This window comes from Triturus cristatus, chromosome 3_1 (genome assembly GCF_964204655.1).
Source record: "Triturus cristatus chromosome 3_1, aTriCri1.1, whole genome shotgun sequence".
In the NCBI taxonomy this organism is placed as follows: Eukaryota; Metazoa; Chordata; class Amphibia; order Caudata; family Salamandridae; genus Triturus; species Triturus cristatus.
Window position 1 is genome coordinate 470,998,633 of NC_140583.1, and position 26,994 is coordinate 471,025,626.

The 26,994-nt window shown below is 45.8% G+C and overlaps 1 protein-coding gene across 5 annotated transcripts in view; it reads left to right on the forward strand.

Moving 5' to 3' along the window:
• Window positions 1–26,994, forward strand: part of EFL1 (elongation factor like GTPase 1) — a 987,271-nt gene that overhangs the window by 796,708 nt on the left and 163,569 nt on the right. For all 5 annotated transcript variants that reach the window (XM_085644294.1, XM_085644291.1, XM_085644292.1 and 2 more), the window contains exon 19: window positions 23,812–23,996. In XM_085644294.1, the coding sequence (XP_085500420.1) occupies window positions 23,812–23,996 (185 nt within the window). The remainder of the gene's footprint in view (window positions 1–23,811; window positions 23,997–26,994) is intronic.

The window sequence follows — 26,994 nt, forward strand, 5'->3', positions numbered from 1 at the left end:
TCGCTTTCGACAAAGAAACTTTTTTCATCAGGTAGAAAATCACATAAAGCATATATTTATGAAACCTACCCTCTAGACTGGCGCCCCGTCTCAAAATCTCAGTTTATAAGAGAAAAAAATCTATGGATGCATCTTTGAATGCAAGCAGTTCAGCGGTGGGATCCAGCTTTTGTGTATAGCAGTACCCCTCAGCTATTATGCCAGCAAATTAAAAATCTCTAGAGTCACTGAGTGCAAAAATTGTTTTGAGTTTTTAATTGGGTTCCAGTATTAATTGGTTGACTTTTGATTTTTCTAAATTATTTTACAATTCCAATTTTTGTACCTTGTAAAAGTCTTAAGGTAACACAGAGTTGTATTTGACCAGCCTGTTCACTCTCAGAGTTGCCCAACCGAAAACCCTGTGCAACGACTGGGACCTGAAATTAGGCTGCAATGCCAAGAAAAAAGATTATGTAAAGGCACTCAAGGCATGAGAGGAAGCCTTCTTGGCCCAGATGATCTGTGACATAGGCAAAACTCCTGAGAAGAAGATAGGAGCCACTCCAGAGAGAGGTGGGGAGGAGGACATCTTGGCCCCAAACATTCTTTTGAGAGTACTTTCCAGGGCTGGAAGTGAAAGGAGCTCAGCCAGCACCAATAGTTCAGAGATGGTCCTCCAACAAAGGGAGTTGTCGGCCCATCTAGCCCTCGTTGCCTTGGGACAAAGAAACTAACTCTTGCAGAAAATAAACTGACCTTGGAGGAAAAGAAGGCCAGCCTGGATGTGAAGCCCAGCAACAATGATGGTAGCGAAAGTGAGGAGGTATATGCAGGGGTGGTCACACAGCCCTCACCTACCCAAAGGAATTGTGCCTAGCTTTGTTGTGGTTGACAACATTGATAAATGGTTAGCCTCTTTTGAAAAAGCTTGCAGAATGTTCAATGAGGGTCCACAACATTGTGGTTCCATACTGTGGTAACTGGTTCCTGTACGGGGGAGGGATAAGGATCTTGACTCTAGAGGAGCGGGTCGCTGAATCCTACCAGAACATGAAGGAGGCCTAGTAGAAACATTTGGGTTCACACCTGACCAGTATAGGCGAAAGTTCAGAAACACATTCACAACAGACTTGGGTGGGCTTTGTAGACATCTCAGTGAAAGCAATTGAGGGCTGGATACAAGGTACAAAGGTAACCGCTTATGATGGGCTGTACCATTTGCTTGTGAAGGAACACATCCTAAGTGTTGTGTTTCGATTTAGATGCCCGTACATAGGTTTCCCTGAATCATGTCCTTAAATAGGCACAATTCGCATTGCCCTTATTTAGGCATAGAATCCCTGTCCTTATTTAGGCATTAGCCATGCTATCCAAATACAGGCATGGTTACCTACATCAGTCCATCCCAATGTCACAACGAGTTCTTAGAAACCGAGCCCTTAAGCCATCGGGACTTTCCCTCGCTAGGATTATTGATGCCTCCAAGAACTCATCTATTATGCATGAACTACTATTCCTTAGGGGTTCATTCATGACATCTTCCTCTGCCCGACTTTATATTAGTGCTAGCATTCCTAAGTACCTTCCAGGCATAAATATACCTTCCCTTACCATGGCAAACTACGGCTTGGCACGGCTCAGCTCGATACGGCTCGCCACGGCAAGTTCGGAAGTAATTCAAGTCCCCGCCTGACGCACTGACCAGACGCTGTCATCCTTGCTTGCAGAGAATCCAGCTTCCAGTGTTCTGACTCCCTTCGCGGGGTGTTTGAGTTTGAGATTCGGAAAGAGATTCCCACCTCTCTCATTCGAAGGTATGGAGCAGACTAGAACCTAGAGGGAATCTTGGCATATAAACTTAGTATATACCATACTATAGAAAACAGCACCTACTTCTTACCTTGTACTACACTTAGGTTAGGTACACTGGGGTAGAACTATTTAGAAGCATCAGACGAGTATTCACTTTTTAGCCTGTGTTATTTATGTATGTATATATGAATATATGTCATAGCTAAAAGATAATGCTATTGCAGTATTATTTCTTCTTACTGCTTACGCTGTGCGTATTATATCTTGCTTACTGTCTAATGATTGTAACAGCTCATATCTCTTACACGAGAAATAAGACTGTTCAATAAATCCTTTTATTGACACGCCCGTCTATCTATTTCTGTGTAACTCTGATGACACTAAGCATGCACAATTGACTGAGTGAAACTGTTATCTGTTGTTTCCACGATTCTGAGAAACGTTCCGATTTTAAGGGAAACAAAGTTGTCATGTTTATTCGGTTGTCAGAAACTATTCCTTTCTTGTTTATTCAAGAAGTTTCTAGTGACCTCTGAGTTAGCTGGTACACAGGTAATTAAGTTTAATGTACTCGATAGAGGCATACTGACCTTAGTCCTATGCAAAAACTATAGTGTATATTATTCCAATGCGCAGAGCCTATAAGGGAAATACTACATGGCGGCCAACGTTTGGTAAGGCACTAATTTAATGCTAGATACTGAAGTAACTCAGTCGTGCTTTTCTCAGAGAACCCCTACTCGTAATTCTCCATAAGACGTCTGGAGTGGGTAGGGTTAATATCCGCCATAGCGGAGTAGGACGAGAATCCTATGTATAAGATGTTTAATTTGTTCAACGTTGAAGGATACAGTGTTCCAAAATATTGTGCACCTTATCTTTGTTCCCTTGTAACTTGTTCTACATTTTTCATTAAACAAATGTCCCTTAACGGGAAACAGAGGCTACGGCTGATCTAGTCATAACAGCTTTTAATACTAAAGGTTTAAATGAAACCGATGAGGGTGTTATAAACATCCCTCGAAACTTAAGGAGAGCCATCATTCGAAAACTTAAAAAACATAGCCTAACACCAAGCGGTGGTATAGCAGTTTTTGTGATAGAGGCACATGAATCTTTTCAGACAGAGGTATTTTATTTGTGGATTACATACAAGTAACACGTGTTTCACTTCAAAGAAGATGAACCACCTGAGGAATACATTGCCTTTGAGGATATTGAGATTCCACTCACATACCAGGAGCATCAGCTCTGGTTTAAAGGCGCCCTAAAACATTACAATCACATTACCAGACTCGGTCTACTAGGTAGACCAGGAGCAACATGGCTGATTTTAGCCAGCTACACACCTCATCCTGACATTGAAGCAATGTCAGACGAGGAATTACTTAATCAAATACAAGAATTAATAGAATTACCCAGTTAAACCACAACTGTCTAAAGGTCCTGAGAAGGACTCAATTAAACACAATCCTACATCTTCTAAAAAGAAGTGGGAAAATAACAAACAATATTCAAAAGAGAAACGTTCTCAATCCCGAGGTAGATCTCCTCAAAAGGAGCCTTCTGAAAGGAGGTATCACAGACATCCAAAAGAAGAGGACGGTCAGATCACAAAGAAGAACGTGTGAAGTCCAAAGACGATCAACACATTCAGAAAAACAAACCAAAACCTCAATTCACTAAGATAAAGGTAGCAGGTCTAAAGATCAGACATGCCGAAATTTCTGAGAACAGAACTCAAGAACGGAGAATGGGCTCAGACAATGCTGGGCAGTGCAGCAAAAGTAAGAATAGCTCGCCAGAATCTGAAGGAACTTCTGGAGATAGTGGACTTGAATGAGTATATCACAGTTGAGACTGTAGACACTAGGGTTATTTCTCCACAAAAGTTATATGAAATAACACTCCGGATGGAGGGAGACATACCAAGAAAAGTGAAAACACTCTTTTGGCAAAAACTTTAAAGGGGTTATGACATACTTCTAGCAGAAAGGGACTGACCATCAGAATTTGTCAGGGAGTGCCCACATGGCGAAGACATCATTATGCCAGCCTTCTCCAACCATGTTCCTATATATCTAAAATATACTTATGCTAGGAAAGGGGCAGTTGCCCAGGCCCCTGCATTATACACAAATCATGTAGGATGGGATGAGGACACACCTCACCATAAAATCCAATTAAAATGTCAACCTACTGCACAAAGACAGTACCCAATTAAGCAAGAAGCTAGCTAAAAAACACAGGTCAGGGAGATCTTAGATCAACTTGAATACCAAGGGGTGATTGAAACATGCACCTCATCAATGAACAATCGTTTGTTTCCTGTCTCCAAACCAGACAATACATATTGTCTAGTTTTGGATTACAGACACCTGAACATTTGTTCTAAAGCATTTGCTGTGCAAAATGCACACAGTACAGCATTAATGAATAACATTGTGCGTAAAAAATATAAAACCACATTAGATATTTAAAATGGTTTCTTTTGTCAAAACATAGCACCTGAATGTAGGTACTTGACAGCTTTCTCAATAATGGGGACACAGCGTCACTTTTGTCGACTCCCACAAGGGTTCAAGAACAGCCCTGGGTTATTTTCAGCAAGAGTAACAGAGTTGCTACAAATTTATGATGACGAGGCATTGTCATATGTCAATGATATCTGTCTGACAGACGATTACCTGGATAGGCACTTGAACAGGGTAAATACCATTATACTGGGTTTTGCCTCTGAGTGCTACAAATTCAATTTAAAAAAAACAAGAATTGCCCATCTCAATGTCCTTTTCCTAGGATATGAGCTTTCACGTGAAGGAAAAAGCCTGGCAGCTAACTTTTTAGAAAGGTTTGCGCTGCTCCAACCTCCAAAAACGCTGAAAAACTTAGTCGATTCTAGGTTTCCTAAATTTTGGAAGAATTCACATTCTAAAGTACGCAGAAAGGGTTAAACCTCTCTACGAATTATTCAAACCTGATTTTAAAAACAAAAATTGGACACAGGAACACACAGATATCCTGCGTTCACTACAAGCTGACATGTTAGCAACAAATCACTTACAAACACGCGTAAATACACGCAATTTAGTGATCCGAATGATTTCAGGTCAATGCGGATTCACATACTTAACTTTTAATGAAGGTGAAAAAGTACCAATTGCATACAAGTCACATTTGTATACACAAGCGGAAATGCGATTCACTTCGACAGAAAACATTCTGACAGCAGTCCAAACCGCTGTTGCAAAAGAAAGAGCTCTAGCTCAGGGGAAACGCATTATTCTTGTAACTCTGGTACCAGCCTTAGAGGCTGATACAAAAGCAAGCATTCCAAATGCAAAAGCTTTACATCCAAGATGGATACAATGGGTTAATTCTCTTGCTGCAACAGATGTTGAATACGTTTTTGATCCTAATTTAAAAACACAAGCATTCCTGCAATACGAACACGAATGCCTTCTGCCTATTGAGATTCTCCCTCTTGACCAGTATGAATTTATAATTTATACTGACGGATCAGCACAACTCGCTATGGAAAGTAAGCAAGCTAACAGTGCAGCATGCGCGATCGTTAAAGGTCGTATGCGCAATGGTAAATTCCGACCGATGGTAACTAAAACACAATCTCTAGGAGATTGTACAGCTCAGCGAGCTGAACTGCAAGCATTCAAATTGGCACTTGAAAATACGGATCGCGAATTCTCCACACTTATAGTGTGCGATTCATTTTACTGTGTTAAATCATATAATTAATATTTCTCAGAATTGGCTTCAAAATGGTTTCAAAGATGCAAAAAGTGGCACAATAAAGCATAAAACGCTTAGGGAACAAGTAGTTCAGTTGTGAAACGGACTACAAAACACTCATGTGATACACACGCTGAGTCATCAACGTGATGGCGTTCACATTGCAGGGAATTCATTGCCTGACGAAGCCGCAAAGGGGGCTGTGCAAACGGCTTCTGTAGCTGCGATCACTCGTTCAAAAACAAAAATAGACAGTGAGATATTGTTGGCTGTCAATGCTTCAAGCAAAGGCAGTGGTGCAGCGTTACCTAAAAGATTTCCACTCAGATACTCGTATATAATTGATGCAAACAACGTTCCGTTTGCTTGAATCCCTGGAGTGGCGGATAGGGTAATTCCAAACATGGAACGTAGAGCAGCATTGATTTATGAAGCACATCTGGGAGAGGGTCTTGTCACATCAGAGGATCTCTAAAACAATATTAACGTTAAAAGAGATGTACTGGTAGCCTGGAATGAATACACTGATTCACTTTTTCATCAATAACTGCATGTACTGCAATAGAGATCGCAGTGTAGAAAGCCACCAGACTACGAAGTAGCCTGCCCAGTACAGACACCATTGTTAGACAGCATTAGACTTTCTACGTGCAGACGTCCTTTTGGACAAATGCAATCTCACAAACACTACGTCAAGGTTCCTATGGATGTGGCCTCAGCGCTCGGCTGATGCTCGAACTGTTATAAAAGATTTGCGAGTCTTTATCGGCACATACGCAATGGGCATGCTACACTCTGACCCAGCCCTGCGTTTAGCTCTCAGGCTTACAAAGAAGCCATGGCCAGTTTGGACGTTGCATTGCGGTACTCCTCTCCATTCGATCCTGAGGGAAATTCTGTTGTGGAAAGGAAAAACCGGGACATAAAGCAGTCTATAACAGCTAGAGTATTAGGTTCGGGTGATGGGTCAAACATCTTTATGGGGTCCAACGCTCATTAAACAATTTGCCAAGAAGTTCTCTGGGGGGGTCACTCCATATGAGGTCCTATTTGGGACAAGAATGTGGGTTACTGATCTCGAATGTAAAGGCACAGTGGTGGAAAATAAACCATTTGATATCAAAGATAATTTGGCTGTTTTACAGGACTTAAATGAACTAAGATCGAAACAAAGCAACGTGTTCCTGAAGCCAACCACCACTGGGGAAAATCCAGCCATCCCAGCAAGGCCTGTCTGGATCCCAAAGCTTAGGGATCTAGTCAGAGAGAAGATCGCGGACAAGAAGGAATTTGGGCCTTCTTACAGACAACCAGTACCTGTCCTACCCATCCTCGGGACAAGAACAGTACTTCTGCCGCCGCTTGATGGTAAAAAGGAGAAAAGATCTGTGTCCATCGACCTCATCAAACCACACTATGTGGCCAATACTAAGCAGTAGAACATGTGGACTCCGACCAAGTAGCAGACGCACTTCTCTAGCTACTATCCAAGAGCTTCAAACTAAAAGACTCATCACTATTGAGAGTTCAACAGTAAGAAATGAAGGACTAAGCAACAATGCTATGGAACTTATTCCACTTGAAACCCAAATAACAGTTCGTCCTGATACACCTGTCTACACCAACGTAGCAAGTAATCTACTGGTTCCAGCGTTTACAACGGATCCTGATGCAATTTCAACCATTGACAGAACTGCCTCTGGCTATTTCATTACCTTTGATACGTTTTCTGAGGATCCAAGCGAGCCTGAAACGACGCCAGTCAAAAGAACTTTCAAAGAACAAGCACACAACTTTTTTCATCTCCTGAAAAAGACTTATCTGGTTTCACCATGGATTGAACTAGGGATTACTTCTGCAATACTTTTCTTTCTGCTTTGGCTAGCTTTAGTAATGGCTCTGTGCATGCTGATAAATGGAAGATATATTCACTTGGACACAGAAAGTAAAAATGTGAACTTACTTTTGAAACCACACAAATCATCCCATCGTGAAGCAAGAGACTTGTCAGCAGTAAACATCACAGCCGTTCCTATGCAAGATGGTATAGTTTGGGACAAAACGGATTATGATATATTCGGCCCGTTGGAACTCTTGAAGATTCCACACATATTTAAAATTTCATTAAGTGACTTTATTACCTCTAGTACCTATTCTGATGATTGGGACTTTGAGACTATTAATAACATGATTTCTGATCTAGAAAGATCTGCTGCATTCTCTAACCACAAATACTTAGAGGGTTCAACAGGCTATGAACAGCTTTTTTGTTATAACCACTATGGTCATCATTTCTTGAATAAATCTACAACACCTAAAAATGTATTTATGTATAACCAATGGGAACATTGTCCTACACCACCAAGGGGTTGCTCAAAAACGTTTGCAATGAAGTTTCCATATTTTTGCAGGGTACAATACAGCCAATCCAGAATCGTTTTACTTTAAACAGGAACGAAAAATATGTTAACCAATACAAAACAGATTTATTCTGCAGCCTTTATTGCCCAACTGTCCAGACAGGGTTTCGACTTTTGGAAAAACACAATTGACACAAAATCTGTATGGGGTACAAAAGATTGGCAAGTGCAGGATTACATGAATGCGAAGAAAGCTTTAGAAGCTTTGTTTAGAGCCTGCCTCATCCCACAGCAAATAATGTTTTTGAATGACACTGTCCAACAAACGTCTTGCCTTGGGTTAGCCAAGATCAAAGACATGAATACACCTTCTGTACCAAATCCAGCTAGTAATAGCACTGAACAGGGAGCGGTGACAGGAGACACACTTTTACAAAACAACAGATCAGATTCCGAATGGAAAAAATGGTTGCTCTGACCCACAGACACAAACATCTGTCAAGAAAGATTCCTGAAGAAAATATAGGGTTTTACTATCAATAGGCCAGACCCACGCTATGTTCAAAGACAGCATCTAGGGGTAGTAACAGCATACAGTGTAGGAAAATTATGCCTTGATTGGCTACAGACATCTACACTAGAGGATGTGAAACAACGCTTACCTTTACTTAAAGAAGACGCAAACCCTAGGGATTTCTTGCCAGGTCCAAGAAAACCGCGTCAAAAAACGTTTCATATATGCTGGCATCTATGCTGCTTATAATGAAATATGGAAGGTTACCCAAGTAGACGCCACAGAAAGAATATGAGAAATTGACCGTATTAATTTAGAGAAATCTCTCGCTGTGGTCGACAATGGGTTAACGACTCTGTCATCCAGGATATATTCATTGGGCAACATTGTATCCTCTGCTATAGACATTGTAGAACAACATTTGGTCCTGCTGCGACAAGGCCAGTCTCAATTACGTTCTATTCTGTTATTAGGCTGGACGCTACAAAACTTGCATGCAGGCTATGTGCCTTGGCGTTTCATCAACACGTCTTTGTTTTCTGAATACAATCTCACTGATAAACAGATCGTACTGGCACAAAGGGGAGCAAAGTATACAGTGCTGAGGATTGAAAAACTGGAAAAATTGCCCTTTACGGTAACAAAAAAATGGTTACAGAATGGATCATTCATGCCAAAATAACTCGGCCTGTTACAACTTTCCATTTTCAGTATTGCCTCAAACACATGCCAGCAGGCAAATTTGAAAGGTTGGTTAAAGAATACATCAAGACATCCTGGGATTTACCTTACACACACAGATGTTGGAGTGGGGGCGTGAAGTGTTTCTTAGCGGTACACACTGTGAAAATGCACTGAGCGGTTCACTCATATGTCGGGATATTAGTTTACACGGGGCCTGTTGCAGTTCTACTGCAAATTTGTCCTGCCACCTGCAAGGTTCACCGGCCGCTGTGATTAATCCAACGTTTGGCCAACTTTCAAAGGGGAGTTACCTCATGTTGAATGATCAGAGCTGTTGTGGCATGTTGCCAGGTATCCCATATCTAGTAACGGTTAGTTTCAGGGTCACTTGCTGTATGCAAGTCTTGTTCCCCCAAATAGACACAGCCAGGGAGTCGCCTTTATGGCCTTCACTGAACATCTCTTCTATACAAATTGATACTTTAAGCAGAATCAAAGCCATTCTTTTACAACAAACTGTGCCTTTGACCTCGGCCAAAGAAACCTGTGATCTACAAGTTGCTAGGACTTTGGCTGAGATACAGGCTCTGTTAAGGACAAACTGCCCTAAGCATTTCACAGAAATGTTGGGACGTATCTTAAAAATGTCTGATGCGAGCGGTGTTGTACATGTATTTAAGGCCATATGTTCAGGACTGTTAAAACCTTTTCAAGCAATCCTCGGAGTCATTCCAAACTTCGTGCACTCGGTGTTTGGTGGTCTGCCGCTAATTCTAGCACTCGTTGCAGGAATCCTGTTTTTATTCCTACTAATACGCTATGGCAATCCAATCCACCAGCGTCACTCCCTGGGACTTGGAGAAAGCTCTCCTGGAGAGGAAGTGTCGTGAGCGCATAGTACAGCTATTCGGTTTACCATGTCTACGAGAACTAAATACCACATGGGTTCTGTCATTCAGACCAATCTGGCAAGATTGCATCTTACCTGTTCTACACTGCCTGCTTTGCGGTGAAGAATGCGTGCTAGACATCTTAACACTCCCATCAGTCATGTCAACAGATATCGATACTCTGCTGGACCCGATAACGGCCCATGCTCTGTGTTGTCCCTAGAGGCTACCGATCCTGATGACGGCATTCATTGAGATCTCACAGATGCAACATGCTACTGCTGAGGTACGAGATGGATCAACAGTCTCACAGGTAACATCGGTAACGAACACTGCTACTGACGATGCGTCACATCTATGTGCAGTTAGTCTTCTAAACAAGGTAATCGACCTATTACCGACATCAGTAGATGATTTTTTTATCTTACACTGACTTTTTGATTTGGCTCACAGTGTACTGGATAATCTATGAATTTGGCCTTCATTTTTCAAAACAAAAGACAACTTTTGAAGCTTTGTTTTCTTTTATGGCTAAAACAACTCTGCTTACAGTAGAACTGTTCATAACAGACTTCTTTGAACACTTCCAGGGACACATTGTCACCTTTTCTTCGCATTTATGGAATCATGACATGAACTGGCTCTGATCTATTTTTTTCCTTTCTCTAAAAATTGACCATTTCATTGTATATGTGTATATTTCGGTGCATTCATTTAGCATCCATTGTAAACATATGCTTCAGCTGGAAACATTGCTTTAAGTATGTACAGCACCTTTGCATTCTATGTTTACCTGAGAGTTTTTTTAACATGAACTTATTTTTTAAGTATGCCGTCACAAAAGTTTTTAGCGAGCATGTGATACTCAATTTTTGGTGTTTAGCATTTTTAGCATTTTTAGCATTTAGTAATATCGATCATTTGTCAATGGAGTGGGTGTTGTGTTTCGATTTAGATGCCCGAACATAGGTTTCCCTGAATCATGTCCTTATATAGGCACAATCCGCATTGCCCTTATTTAGGTATAGAATCCCAGTCCTTATTTAGGCATTAGCCATGCTATCCAAATACAGGCATGGTTACCTACATCCATCCATCCCAACGTCACAACGAGTTCTTAGAAACCAGACCCTTAAGCTATCAGGACTTTCCCTATCTAGGATTATTGATTTCTCCAAGAACTCATCTATTATGCATGAACTACTATTCCTTAGGGGTTCATTCATGACGTCTTCCTCAGCCAGACTTTACGTCAATGCTAGCATTCCTAAGTACCTTCCAGGTATAAATATACCTTCCCTTACCATGGCAAACTACGACTCAGCTCGATACGGCTCCCCATGGCAAGTTCGGAAGGAATTTGAGTCCCCGCCTGACGCACTGACCAGATGCTGTCATCCCTGCTCGCAGAGAATCCAGCTTCCTGTGTTCTGACTCCCTTTGTTTATTCAAGAAGTTTCTTGTGACCTCTGAATTAGCTGGTACACAAGTAATTAAGTTTAATGTACTCGATAGAGGCATACTGACCGTAGTCCTATGCAAAAACTATAGTGTATATTATTCCAGTGCGCAGAGCCTATAAAGGAAATAGGAACTACACTACATAAGTAACTGTTCATCCAAGTTATTACACCTAGCACTTAGTAAACTTCAAGCTGTCTACCCCCAGAGAAGTGGGTAAGGCAGCTGATGAATAGATGAACACCGGTGTATCCTAGAGATCCCATGAGGTCTCAAACACACAAACATAACAACCTCAACACAGCTAATTCTGCTACGAAAAGGAAGCACAGTTTTTTAAGCTGTTACCTATTTACTTATAATGTTGGGTTCTGGAGTAGTATGCTACTCGCTTCAGGTGGTACTATATAAATACAATTCCAAACATAGCAGGTGTTTTGACGTTCTAACCCTAAAGAGTGTTCCAGTAACCATTTTGTCCAATTTCCCTTATACTTGAATCGATCAAATGCACCAATAAAAGCCGTAAAGGGCTTAAACCACTCTTCCCATGCTGTGGGAGGTTCTCCGTGTAGTCGTAAACAGCGGCGGCTCCTCCGCTAAGGCAGTGGAGCATCGCCTCACTGCTTTGCAGCAGGGAAATAAAGGAAATGTACAATGATAATAACTCACAGGTATTATCATTGTATGTTTTCCTGCTGCAGCAGGTTTGCATGCAGGGCGGAGCTGCTCCAATGAGACAGCAGGGGTAGGAGTGGTTTGCCCACTCCAAGTGCGCATGAATGTTTGTCCGGCCCTCTGTAGTCTGCTAAACTGTCATGCGCACTTTGCATGTTCTCCACGCAGGCTGCATTACAGGGTTGTGATTGGCTCAGGGGAGCCTGGGTGCTCAGGGGAGCCTGTGTCCTTCCTGTTCCGGCCCAAGGTGAGAGATGGGGACGGAGAGACGTGGTGATCAGGTACGTCTTTTTTTTCTTTTTTAAACCCCCTTACCCCACCCTCTCGCCCCCACCACCCCCGATCCGTGCCATCTGCCACTGGTTGTAAAACAGATGGTGGAGGATTTATGGCTTGCATGTTATGGTATATAACAAATTAAAGATAACTTAAAAAAATATTAAGACATTTCTTAGTATGTTTTTTGTAGGGGATACTAAGCACTATATAAATGCAATTGCTAACATGCCAACTGTTTTATTGGCAAATTGTTGCTTGGAGAAGTATCTGTCTCCACACCACAAGGTGAGGAGGTTTGCAATGTGTTTTACAGCAGCTTCACACCTGTCGAGTTCTTCTTCATCTGGCACGTAAGCTGGTAGGTGTTCTTGACGTTCTAACCTTAAAGAGTGTTCATGTAACCATTTTCTCCAATCACTCTAGTACTTGAATCCATCAAATGCACCAATAAAAGCCGGTAAGGGCGTAAACTACTCTTCCCATGCTATGGGAAGCTCTCCATGTAGTTGTAAACAGTGGGAGCCTCGCCCCACTGCTTTGAAGCTGCGAAATAAAGGAAACATAAAATGATAATAACTCAAAGTTATTATCATTTTATGTTTATCTGCTAAAGCAGGTTTGCGGGCAGGCTGTTCCGATGAGAGAGGATTGGTGAAGGAGTGGTTTGCCCACTCCAAGTGTGCATGAATGTTTGGCCAGCCTTCTCAGGCCGGCCAAACTGCCTTGCACACTTTGCATGATCTCCACGCAGGCTGCATTGTAGCCTGCATGGAGAACATGCCCAGAGTCCCATTCCCTGCCTGAGTGCTGACTCACAGCGCTCAGACCAATCACAGCACTGCATTGCACGGTTGTGATTGGTTTAGGGGAGCCTGGGTGCCTCCTATTCCGGCCCCACGGGAGAAACGGTGACGGAGAGACAGAAGAGAGACGCAGTGATCAGGTGCGTTTATTTAACTTTTTTAAACCCTCTTACCTAAACTTCTCGCCCCCGATCCATGCTGGCCGCCACTGGTTGTAAAAAAGATGTTTGTTTTTTCAAAATATCTCATACAGTCACTTTTCTTTAATGTGATGGTAATGTAACCTAGTGCACATATGGTACCATGTGGCTTAGAACTTGTGTTCCAGTTCAGGGAGGGCCTGGCAGTTCAGGTTGAAGTGTTTTTATTGGATCAGGCTCAAGTCTGATTTGCATATGGCAGGGTCCCAACTTAGCTGGCATCGTGAGAAAAAGAACGATGTGTTGGCATGGTAGCCTGAGCAAATGCCAGTGGTTAAACAAATTGTAAGCATTCCTCCCTTCACCTTGTGTGTGTTTGATATACTGCCCTAAGTGGGAATGTTATTCCCAGCCATGGGTCCCGTGCTCACTGCACTACTGAAACCAAGCTATACCCGACTGATGAGCTCTACTGAATGCACTTGTCTGACAGTTTGGGCTGGACTGTGACTACTCGAGTAGGGTCAGAACTGATTTGCATTTGACTGTGTTCAAAGTGAGCTGACATTGTGAGCAAAAGAATGATGTGTTGGAATGCTACCCATAGTGATTGCTAGTGGTTAGGCAAATTGCAAACATTCCGCCCATCACCTTTTGTGTGTTTTAGGGTTTACTTGTAATCATGTTGTGCACAATGGATTTTCTCTCCAGAATCACAATGAGTAATAGTGATATATGGACCTAGAAAATCGCAATTTTTGTCCCCTTTCTCCAAGTTCTAATTTCACACTCTTTCGGAGAGATAGATGATTGCACAAATTATCTGGCTAATTAATGTATTTATTCGTAGTCTAAAAGTCACAACGATTTTTAACTCCTTCATGTATCTTAAATACGCAATATAATGTAAAGACTTAATGCTCAGTATAACACCATGGTTCAGCCTTGTACTATTCCTGAGAAACATAATGCTTCCCCAAAAGACGTGTTTTGGAACATGCAAAGACATATTAGAAAACACCATAAATTCCTCAGAGTATCTGGCTAAACTTTTAGGTTTGGGAATAAAGAGATTAGCTCTGCCTCCTTCTAAATGAAGCGCAGGCTTTTTAATTCACTTTAAATCTAATATATCACAAGTATTGCAAATTAGCTGTGATCTGTATTGTTTTATTGGCAAAATGGCAAACACTAATTCTACTCAAGTGGATTAGTTTATGGAAACAAAACCTTTTTCTTTTGTGAATACGAATGACTATGCGTGTGCTGAACGTTTTAAGTACCTTTTTAAAACTGTGTAACTCAGATGTGCCATAATCTGACTATCATTCAGGCTTCTTAAATGCAAAATAGCAGAAAGCAATGACAAAGGAAGGCAAGCCTAATTTGCATATGCTTGTGTCTATAGTTATTTGTATTTCCTCTTTAGGTATGGCGTTAGCCAAGGCCTTTTGCTTTTACTAAAATATGTATAATATACTTACATATACTTACATATAGGGGCTTTCAGCCACCTCTCTTCATCCATTGGTCTGTTGTTGTGTCATTCACATTTTGCTCCTACCTATTATAGCAATCTGAAAGATACACAATAGTTATAGATTTCTTACCTTAAAATTACCCCCAGGCGTCAGACTACGTTTTTTCGTCAGCAGTACCTCTGCGCGTCGGAAGGTACCGTTGGTCGGCTCCGTGTCCGTTGTCGGCGTCGTGGTCGTTGCTGCAGCTAGTTACATGCCGCCTTCGCGCGCTGACATCAGTTCTTTCTTTTTCCGCGCCAGCCAGCGCAGATCCGGGAAGAGCGGTACCTCAGTCATTTTTTGACTAACTTTTTGTCGACTTCTTTTTCGATGTCCCGGTCGAGAGGGAGGTCGAGGGATCGGTCGCTGAGCCATCACCATTCCGGTTCCAAATCTTCGAAGTCTTCACACTCTGGGTCGGGTAGGTCGAAGCATAAAAAGAAGTTGCAGAATCATTGTCGCTCTTCGACTTCTTGTTGGTCAGCCAATCTGAGAGGTACGCGGGTGGTGCCCCTCCCACGAGTCAACTCTGAGTTTCCCTCCCTTTCCGGGACCCGGAGCGACTCATGCCCAGCTTCGTATGTTCAACGAGGCAATGCATGCCATCTTTGGGCGGACCGACCCCGCCAGTGCACCTTCGGGTCCCGCGGATTCTGTTTGGGGGCCTCGGTCGTCGCTGCTGCCGGCTCCGGCGCAACAGGCCCTCCTTGGATCCAGGCCTAGATCCGATTGGCGCCAGTTGACCTCGTTACACCTCCACCGGCACCGCTTCTGACAGCACCACTACCGAGCTCGACGTCGGTCGGCCCACAGGCCGGCGTCGACCTCGGCCTCCATCTCAACGTGGACACTGAGCCGGACCGGCGTCATCCGACTTCGGACCCAGCGTCGGATGGGGTTTTTGTGCCTCTGTTCACTCCTGGAGCCTCTTTTCACGTGAGTGGCATCCAGATGATGAGGAGGAGGACTGGGAGGGGTCAGGGGACCCTGTAACTGATCAGCTAGGCTCTGACCAGGACTGGACAGAGGAACTGGGGGATGTGAGTGGTCTTGACACTTCACCTGGCCTTGGCATGTTGTCTCTTCCTACCGTGGCTATGGAGGAGGGAGCGTCGTACCCAGTGGTGTTGCGTAGGGCGGCTGAGGCTCTTAACCTCAAGCTTCTCACAATGGTGGTCAGGACTAACAGAGGTGCTTCAACCGGCTGCGAGCTCTTCGGAGCCCCTGCTGCCGATTAATGAGGCCCTCACCGACATCCTTTTGGGCACGTGGTCCAGGCCCAACACGGGGGCTCCCGTGGACAGGATTATTGCCCAATGTCGCCGCTCGGCTCCGGGCAACCCCACATTCCTCTCCCAACACCCCACCCCGGAGAGCTTGGTAGTCCAAGCCTCCACTTCCAAAAGCGCCTTCCCTACCACTCCACCGGAAAAGGAATCCAAGAAGCTGGACCACCTTGGTAGGAAAATGTTCTCTTCCGCCAGCTTAGGACTGTGGTCCGTAAACACCGCATGTCTCTCGGGCCGTTATTCCCACTCGGTGTGGGATACGGTGGCGCAGGTGCTGCCTCAGTGTCCGGAAGAGGCCCGGGCAGTGCTCTCCAGGCTGTCGTCGCCGGGAGGGATGCAGCAAAGTTTACAATACGTTGTGGGCTGGACACCGCTGACTCTCTGGGCAGAACTATTTCCACGTCAGTAGCGCTTCGTTGCTACGCCTGGATGAGGTCCACTGGCTTTTCAGGGTATGTCCAGAACACCTTGATTGACATGCTCTGTGATGGCCATCTCCTTTTTTGCGACAAAGCAGACAACGCTCTAGAGCGTTTCAAGGACTCACGTGCTACGGCCAAGTCCTTGGGCTTCTCCACCCGCCCTGCGCAGTCTGCTTTTCGCCCCTTTCATGGCTACGGAAGGGGTGCCCAGCTACGTCCCGCCCAGAGGCACAGGCCACAGCAAGTTACCCAACCTTCACGCGGCTGGGAACGTGTTTCCGGGGCAGTGGGCAGGCCAGTCCACCAACCCCACCTCTGCAGCAGCCTCCAAACCCTCCTAGTCTGACCTTTCAGGTCCATCAAACGCCAGTGGGCGGCTGGATTCTCCATCACCTCCCCCACTGGCGCACCATCACATCGGACAGGTGGGTTGCAAATAGTCCGAAGGAGCTACTCCCTCCCTTTTGAGACTACCCCTTCAGCCATGCCACCGAGATACCACCTCATGTCGGAGGATCATCTGGCACTTCTCCAGCAGGAAGTTACGGCTCTCTTGGACAAGGAAGCCATCCAGTGCGTTCCTCTCCCAGAAGTAGGTCGTGGTTGTTACCCCCCACTACTTTCTGGTCCCCAAGAAGGACAAGGGCCTGCGTCCTATCTTGGACCTCAGGGACGTCAATCGCTTCCTCTGGAAGGTGAAGTTCAGCATGTTAACACTTGCTCAGGTCTTGTCTGCCCTTGACCCGGAAGACTGGATGGTAGCATTGGACTTGCAGGACGCTTATTTTCACATCCCCGTCCTGCCGGCCCACCGGCGTTACCTATGGTTCACGGTAGACCACGAGCATTTTCAATTTACCATGCTCCCTTTTGGCCTTACCAGCACCACTTGGGTGTTCACGAAAGTGATGGCCGTGTTCGCAGCTCATCTGTCCAGATCAGGGGTTTCAGTCTTCCCTTATCTCGACGACTGGCTGTTGAAGGCGGGCTCACCCCAGGCAGTCATCTCCCACCTCCAGACTATGGCCGACCTCCTGCATTTGCTGAGGTTCTCCATCGATGTGCTGAAGTTGCACCTGATTCCCTCTCAGAAGCTCCTCTTCATCGTAGCGGTTGTGGACACGACGTTTTTTTGGGTCTATCCTCCCGTACAGCTAGTCCGGGATATTCAGGGTTTGATTCTGATCTTTCAGCCTCTATCCCGGGTTTCGGTCAGAATGACTCTGAGGCTGCTGAGCCTCATGACCTCCTGCATCTTGCTGGTCGATCATGCCAGGAGGCATATGCGGGCTCTGCAGTGGGACCTGAAGTTCCAGCGGGTGCAGCATCTGGAGAATATGTCCAATTGCTTCCCAATCTCGGAGGGCACTGCACAGCAACTGCAGTCATGGCTCACGAACAAGGATTGGGTCAATGGCAGATCCCTCTCCCTTCCCCAACCAGACCACACTGTGCTGACGGATGCATCCCTTCGGGGATGGGGCAGCCACATGGGAGAGGCAGAGATCAGAGGCCTCTGGTCTCCGGCGGAGTCCGGGCTTCACATCAACCTTCTGCAGCTCCGAGCGATCCGTCTTACACTGAAGGCATTCCTTCCCTCTGTCCGGGGAAGAGTCGTGCAGGTGTTCATGGACAACCCCACCGCCATCTGGTAATGCAACAAACAGGGCGAGTTGGAGTTGTGAACCCTCTGTCAGGAGGCCCTTTGCCTCTGGACATGGCTGGAATATCAGGGCATATCTCTGGTGGTTCAAAACCTGGCAGGTTCTCTGAACGCCAGGGTGGACGAACTCAGCCGCGGGTGCATGATGGATCATGAATGGCGTCTTCAATCGGAGGTGGTGCAAGGTCTCTTTCGACAGTGGGTAGAGCCTTGGTTAGATCTATTCAACACCGAAGAGAGCGCGCAATATTATCAATTCTGTGCATTGGAATTTCCAAGGCCACGCTCGCTCAGTGACGCTTTTTTTTGCGAGTGGAGTTGTGGTTTGTTGTACGCCTTTCCGCCTATACCACTTCTGCCCAGAGTACTGAAGAAGATCAGGCGTGACCGGGCCCAAGTAATTCTTGTAGCTCCCGACTGGGCACGAAGAGTCTGTTACCCTGAGCTCTTGAGCATGGCCAAAGATCTTCCTATCAGACTGCCTCTTCGGGAGGATCTTCTGTAGCAGCAGCAGGGGACGGTCCTCCACCCGAAACCTGTCAAGCCTCCACCTCCTTGCGTGGAGATTGAGCGGCGGCAGTTGATGTCTTTTGACCTGCCCGACCCCCCCCCATCCCCCTCCCCCCTCGGAGTTTGCGATCTAATCTTGGCAGCCAGGCGTCCCTCCTGTGGATCCCCTTTCTGCCCCTCTTTCTGAGGTTCTCTTGTTTCTTCTTTCTTTGGCCCAGCAGGGCTCTGCTCTAGGCACTATCAAGGGCTACCTTTCAACCATCTATGCCTTCCTTTGGCTTCCAGATCAACCTCCTCTTTTCAAGTCCCTGGGGGTTAATCGTTTCTTGAAGGGCATAACTCATCTCTTTCCTCCTATTCCCTTCATTATCTTCATCAAGGGGATCTCCACCTCAAGAGGTAGCTCCTTATCATAATGTCATAAGAAAGGCTGCAGAGCTTTTTGACTTACAATTACCTATGGCTGAGTATAGGCCGAATTTGCTCACTGAAGTTTTACATTCGCCTTCTTCAATAGTTGAGCCCTTGTTGCCCTTTAATGAGGCTTTAACTGAGCCTATCATGGATGTGTGGCGTATACCTCTCTCTTCTCCTGCTGTGTCTAAATCTGTGGCAAGAAGATGTAGAACTGCTCCAGGAGACTCTCTTTTTCTTTCTTCTCACCCGTCTCCAGAATGTTTGGTGGTACAGGTGTCCTGCTCTAAACAATCTCAGGCACTTTTCCTCAGGCTCCTGCCGACAGGGACTCTAAGAAGCTGGAGCAGTCTGCTAAAAAAGTATTTTCTTCATCTAGCATGGCACTAAAATCGACCAATGCTACCTGTTTGTCGGGCCGTTATATACGTGCTTTGATGGATTCGGCGAAGCAATTGGCGTCCATGTTGCCTGATGAGCGGGAACATTTTATGGAGATTCTGTCAGATGCTCAGGCTGCTGCTAGACAGGTTATTCAATCCGGCCTGGATACGGTTGATTCAGTGGTCAGAGTTATGGGTTCCTCGAAAGTTACCAGGAGACAAGCTTGGTTTAGATCCTCTGGATTTTCCCCGGATGTTCAGGCTACCCTTCTTGATTTGCCTTTTGATGGTTCAAAGCTTTTCGGGGAGAAGGCTGATTCTGCACTTCAAAGGTTTAAAGATAGCAGAGCCACGGCGAAATCCTTGGGATTGCAAACCCAATCAAGGGGGTTTGAATATAAAAAGTATTGTGGATTTGGAAGGTCTTCCTTTCGCGGCTTGGACAACCTCAGCAGCAGCAGCAAAATCCTCTCTATAGGTCATATAGAGGAAAAGCCAGAGGTCGCCAACGTGATTCTGCCCGCAATCTCTCCTCCTCCTCTTCTACTTCTCCTGCTCCCCCTAATAATGCAGGAAAGCAGCCCTAGATCCCCCGTCCTGGATCATGTGGGTCCTGTAGAGGATCGGTTGTCTCACTTTCTACAGGGTTGGAAATCGGTCATGTCAGACCTTTGGGTTTTGAACCTTGTAGAGAATGGGTATGCCGTTCCCTTTCGGGAATTTCCTCCTCCTTACCAAGGTTTATTTTCAGAGGACCATTTGCTTCTTCTACAGAAGGATGTCCTTACATTACTACAAAAAGGTGCGATAGCGGTGGTTCCGGAGCGGGAAAGGGGTCAGGGATGCTACTCCCGGTATTTCCTGATCCCCAAGGATGGCAGGTTACGTCCGATTCTGGACCTCAGGGTCTTGAATTTTTACCTCAAGCAAGAGAAATTCAAGATGCTGACCCTTGCTCAGGTTCTTTTGGCGCTGCAGCAAGAGGACTGGATGGTGTCGATCGATTTACAGGATGCGTATTTTTACATCCCCATCCTTAAGTCGCACAGGAAGTATCTCTGTTTTATGGTAGGGTCGCAGCACTACCAGTTTGCGGTGCTCCTGTTTGGTCTTACTACTGCACCTCGAGTCTTCACAAAGGTGATGGCAGTGGTGGCAGCTCATCTCAGAAGCTTGGGGATTACAGTTTTCCCTTATCTGGACGACTGGCTGCTCAAAGCAGTCGCCAGAGATGGTGCTTCATCATCTGCGGGTAACAACTCAGCTGTTGTTCAACTTGGGCTTTTCAATAAATGTGCCCAAATCTCACCTGGTGCCCTCTCAGCGCAACCTGTTCATAGGGACAGTACTGGATACTACTGTGTGTCAAGCTTTTCCACATCCTCAAAGAATTCTTGACATTCAGGAGATGATTCCTTTGTTTTATGATGGAGCGGTTCTTCCGGTCCTGAAGGTCCTTCTCCTGCTCGGTCTGTTCGCTTCCTACATACTGTTGGTCAGTCATGCACGCTGGCACATGAGGGCACTCCAGTGGTGCCTCAGCAAGCAGTGATTTCAACACAACAGAGATCTCAGTGAGTCAGTCAGAATCTCCAGAGACGCTGCAGCGGATCTGACTTGATGGAGTGTGTAGGGCAACCTGTCTCAAGGCAAGCCCTTTCAACCTCCTCCGCTGATGGCCACTGTGATCACGGATGCCTCCACTCTGGGGTGGGGTGCTCATCAGGAGGATCTGGAGGTCAAAGGTCTTTGGTCTACAGAGGAAAGGTTGTTTCACATCAACCTTCTGGAATTGCGGGCGATTCGTTTGGCACTAAAGGCTTTCCTTCCTTCCCTTCGCGGTCAGTCAGTTCAAGTCCTGACGGACAACACTACTACGATGTGGTACATCAACAAACAGGGAGGTGTAGGGTCGTATCGTCTCTGTCGAGAAGGTCTGCGACTCTGGTCCTGGGCTCAGGACCATCAGATTTGTGTGTTTGCAAATCATCTAGCCAGTGTGCTACATGTTCATGCGGACAGTCTCAGTCGGCAATACTCGGCGATCACGAGTGGCGGCTTCATCCGGAGGTGGTCCATCACATCTTCCAGATGTGGGGGTCTCCTCGGTTGGACCTGTTTGCCACTCACGAGAACGCGCATTGTCCGTTGTTCTGCAGTCTCCAGTATCCGATGCAGGGGGTGCTAGGGGACGCATTTCAGTTGGATTGGAGCTCGTAACTCCTTTACGCGTTTCCTCCCATACCCTTGATTCCTCAGGTCCTGAGGAAGATTCGCCAAGACCGGGCCCAAGTAATATTGATTGCCCCGAATTGGCCAAGAAGTGTGTGGTACACAGATCTACTTCACCTCTCACCGTACCCTCTGCTCCGTCTCCCTCTCAGGGCAGACCTCCTTTCGCAGTCGCGGGGGCAGATTTTACACCCTCACCTCCAGAGCCTGCACCTTCATGCTTGGAGATTGAACGGGGCAACCTGAGTCCATTCTCTCTCCCGCCGGATGTGGTGGATGTTATCTTATCGTCCAGGCGACACTCCACTAAGCCGATTTACTCCTATAGATGGTCTAGGTTTGTTAAATGGTGTGGCGAGAGATCCATTGATTATTTAAGGCCCACTTGTCAGATATTCTTCAGTTTGCACTTTTCCTGGCTCAGCAGGGTTTTTGCTGTGGCCAATGTTAAGAGCTATTTGTCAGCTTTATCGGCGTTTCTGTGTTTGCCGGATCAGCCGTCTTTATTTAAGTCTCCCTTTGTTTTGCGATTTATTAAGGGCCTTACCAATAGGTTTCCGCCTGTTCCTTTTGTTATGCCTCAATGGGATTTAAATCTTGTTTTTACTTTCTTGATGGGTTCCCCGTTTGAGCCCTTACATTACATAGTTGTCCTTTGAGACTACAGTCTTTTAAAACGGTCTTTCTTGTGGCTATTACCTTAGCAACGAGAGTGAGCGAGCTTCAGGCTCTTAGTTCAAACCTCCATTTTTGACCATACATGCTGAAAGGATGGTCCTCAGGACCAGGGTGCTTTTCTGCCTAAGGTGGTTACCTCCTTCCATTACTCTTTCTGTGTTCTATCCTCCCCCTCACCCTTCCAAGGAGGAGGAGAGACTTCACCGCCTGGATCCTAAAAAAGCGGTGAGCTTTTATTTGGACATGACTAAGGACTTGCGATTGGACAATCAGCTTTGTGTGGGCTACGTTGGACGCATGAAGGGCAAGGCTGTGCACAAGCGCACTCTACCCAGATGGATCATCTTGTGCATCAAGATCTGCTACACCCTTGCTGGTAAGGAACCTCCTGTGGGTATTAGAGCTCATTCTACTAGAGCCAAGTCATCCACCTCTGCTTTGGCCAGAGGTGTTCCTGTAGTGGACATTTGTAAGGCACGGACTTGGGCTTCCCGCCATACTTTCGTAAAGTATTATTGCTTGGGTTCCGAAATGAGGAGGGAGGGCCATTTTGCGCGCTCTGTCCTGCAGACATTTCTGGTATAGAAGGGTGGACACCTTCCTCCGGGAGTGGGACTGCTGTGGGAATCTATTCATAAGGTGAGGAATCCACAGGCAGATGTATCCATCAGAAGAACAGGTTACTTACCTTCAGTAACGCTTTTTCTGATGGATACAGTATCTGCTTTTGGATTCCTCACTGTCCCACCCTCCTCCCCGATGTCCAACCTTGTTTACCCTAAAGGCTACTTTGTTTGACATGTTGTTTTACATTGTATCTCCTATCTATTTGGTACATTTGTAGGAAATACTTATATTCTTTGACATTCCTTTAGGGTTTACTCCATGTGTATTTGTTTGAATATTGTGTACTGTGTACACTTTGAATCTGTTGTCAGTCCACCTGTTCATCTCGGAGGCACGGAAAAAATGGGTGGAACTGACGTCATCACGCCGAGGAGGCTCTCTTATGGCTCCGGTGACGTCATGCGGAGTCGCGTGCAGAGCCGTGGCATTGTGACATCCTCGTCGGCATGAAGAGCTAGGAAACAATTCAGCGGAATGCTGGCGCAGGGGATATTCATAAGGTGAGGAATCCACAGGCAGATACTGTGTCCACCAGAAGAAGCGTTACCGAAGGTAAGTAACTTGTTCTTCTCTTATAACTTACATGCTTAACTTTGAGAGCAGGGCGTTAAAGAGCGTTCTAGACTATGGTAGCAGTCTTTAAAGCTATTGTATGTTTGTGCCTTGTAATAGCAGAATATAAATGGGTATTGTTTTTAAGTAACATTTATGTTTTTACAGGTCGTGTTTATGCAGTATTGTCAAGAAGAGAAGGGCGAGTTTTACTTGAAGAGATGAAAGAAGGAACAGATATGTTCATTATTAAGGCAGTGCTTCCTGTAGCCGAGAGTTTTGGTTTTGCTGATGAAATCCGGAAACGGACAAGTGGCCTAGCTAGCCCACAACTGGTATTTAGTCACTGGGAGGTAAGATATGTGTATTGGACTTTTTTAGTTTACAAACAGCTAAGTTGTTCATCCCAGCCATTTATTTCTCTGTTTCTTGTTTTACATATTGCAAACTTCACAAGGCGCTGTACAACTATCATATATTGCCAGAGGTGTCATGAGGAGTAGAAAACCATATACTGACTTAGTGTATAAAGTGAAAAAATCAGAAGGTTTGTATATTTAGAATGCAGGTGGCTATACTCATTGTACAATGGGTAGAGGCATGAGAAGGGCAAGAAAGTATACATGTTAATAATGAGCATGATAAAAACAGGGGATCAGAGCTCAGTGCAGTTCAGGAAAGGGACTCTAAGATTTGACCTTACATTGATAATAGCAGCTTTTAGTTACATGGGAGTGGATTGTATCAGAATATATAAACATGGAAACGAAAAGGATCACTATACAAAGCAGGGAACGGGGAAATAAGAATAAATCATTTTGCTAATGGCAATTGCCTACTACATTATAATACACAGAAGCCTGCAACCCCCATAGATGTATGTATGTATGTATGGCATACTTGTATAGCGCAGACTGTCACCCGAAGGGTATCCTGGCGCTTCAGACACTTATACCAACACCACACAGAGTAGTTGACGAGATTTAATCAGACCTAGGAAAGAGAAAGGTTTTGAGTTCCCTCTTAAAAGAAAGAAAGTCTCCGGAGCTCCTTAGCGACAAGGGAAGAGTGTTCCATTGTTTGGCGGCCACAAATCCAAAAGCTCGCCCACCCATCCGAGCTCTCATTACCTTAGGGATTACCACAAAATGTGCTGAGAGCGATCGAAGGGAGCGAGTAGGTACATACCACTGGAACAATTCTTGCAACGGAACCGGTCCTTGTCCATGTAGTCCTCTGAACACTAAACAAAGTGCTTTAAAGATAACTCGTTGCCGGACAGGTAGCCAATGGAGATCGGCTAGTGCCCTGGAGGAAGAGTCGGAACGGCGCCGGGACAAGGCCAACTTGGCCGCCATATTCTGCACACGTTGCAATTTAGCCACCAAATTGGCTGGGGCTCCCAGAAGCAGTGCGTTGCAGTAGTCCAACCTACTCAGTATGGTGCAGCGCACTACTTCTGGCCGAACACGGGTCGGCAGCAACGGCAAGATCTTCCACAGCATACGGAGCAGCATCATACAAGTGGCTACAGTTTTATTTACAAAAAGGTCCAGTTGAAGATTGGGCCCAAGCACTACACCCAGATTCCTGGCAGAGGCTGCTGCCAAAGGAGCATCTAAAAAAGAGGCGGGCCAAAAGTCAGGAGGCAGCGGCCGGGGGACCCGATCCAACGAGCAGTGTAATACCTCTGTTTTTGAGCCGTTAAACTGCAGAGAGTTCTGCCTCAACCATTCCGCAGTTGACGCCATACACTGATGGAAGGTCTCCAGAGGCACCGCATCTTTGCCCTCGATGGAAAAAATGAGCTGTGTATCATCGGCATAGTTAACAACCGAGATGCCGAATGATTTAATCAGACTCACTAGAGGGCGGAGGTAAAGGTTGAACAAAATAGGGCTGATGGCAGACCCTTGCGGAACACCCTGCTTAACTGCTTTGATCTCCGACTGGAAAGGTGGCAGGGCCACTACCTGCTGCCTATCACCCAGATAGGAAGCCAGCCAGTCACGGGCCAAGCCCTTCACCCCTACATCCTCAAGTCTTCTGACCAAGATGTCGTGGTTGACCGTATCGAATGCGGCCGACATGTCGAGCAGCACTAAAAAGGCTGCTCGACCAGTGTCGGCCCGCGAACGAAGATCGTCTAAGGCGGTCACCAGGGCAGACTCCGTGCCGTGTGCAGGTCTGAAGCCAAATTGAGACATGTCCAGGCAGAGGTTGGTCTCCAAAAAACTGGATAAGTGCCTAGTAACCAGTTTCTCCAGAATCTTAATGGGAAAAGGGAGCAGCGATATAGGTCTATAATTCGCTGGGCAGGTGGGGTCCAAGGTCTCCTTCTTCAGTAGAGGTGAGACAACTGCCAATTTCCAACACTCCGGGACACGTGCCAAGGAAAGGGACTGACAGCAAATAGCATGCAACGGAGGAAAAAGCTCCGCCTGAAATACTTTCCAGTATTTATGTGGCAGTGGGTCAAACGGGGAGCCGGAGGATACACTATTAGCCACCGAGCAGAATTCCTCGAAAGATGGGAGGGGAAAACTATCCAACAATACCTGTTTGCCAGCTACCCTTTCCCTCACTGTGGCAGTCACTGATAAGGGGCCCTGTGCAGGTTGAGTAACAGGTGTAATCGTTAAAGCAAGCTTATTTAGGATCAGGGCGATCTTATCCTCAAAAGCCTGCGCCAAAGAAGTACACAGAGCTTGGGAGGCAGGGATATCATTGGCAGCAGAGGCAGGTCGGGCAAGGTCCCCAACAATCTTAAACAAGGCCTGCGTTTTGTTCGGTGCATTTACGAGTGAATCCTCCAGGAATCGTGCTTTTGCGGCTTTGATGTGTACTTTATAGGTCGATAAGGCCTGTTTGAAGAGAACTTTCTCAGGGTCTAAATAATTTTTTCTCCATGCTCGCTCCGCACGTCTACAACCGAGCTTCAGTTGTAATAGCTCAGCGGTAAACCAGGGCATGGCAATCCTAGATCTATCTCTAATTTTGCGTAGAGGGGCCAGCCCATCTAGGGAATTAATGATTTTTCGGCTGAGGCACTCATAGCTTGTATCCACACTGTCTCCTAAGGAAATATCACCACTCAACAAGGATGGTAGGCAAGGTTGTTTAAGCAGCTTTGACCACTGTCTACCCATCCTAGTCCTAGTGCCGCTACCTCCGCTCCCAGTTGGTACCGTAGGGAGTACAACGGAGAAGAGGACCAAAGCATGATCCGTCCAGCATTGAGGGAGGATGTCACGAACTGCCACCTGGCCAGAATCTGCGAAGATCAGGTCGAGAGTATTGCCCTTGGAGTGAGTCTGTGAGTGTACCAGCTGCTGCAGGTGAATATCACTG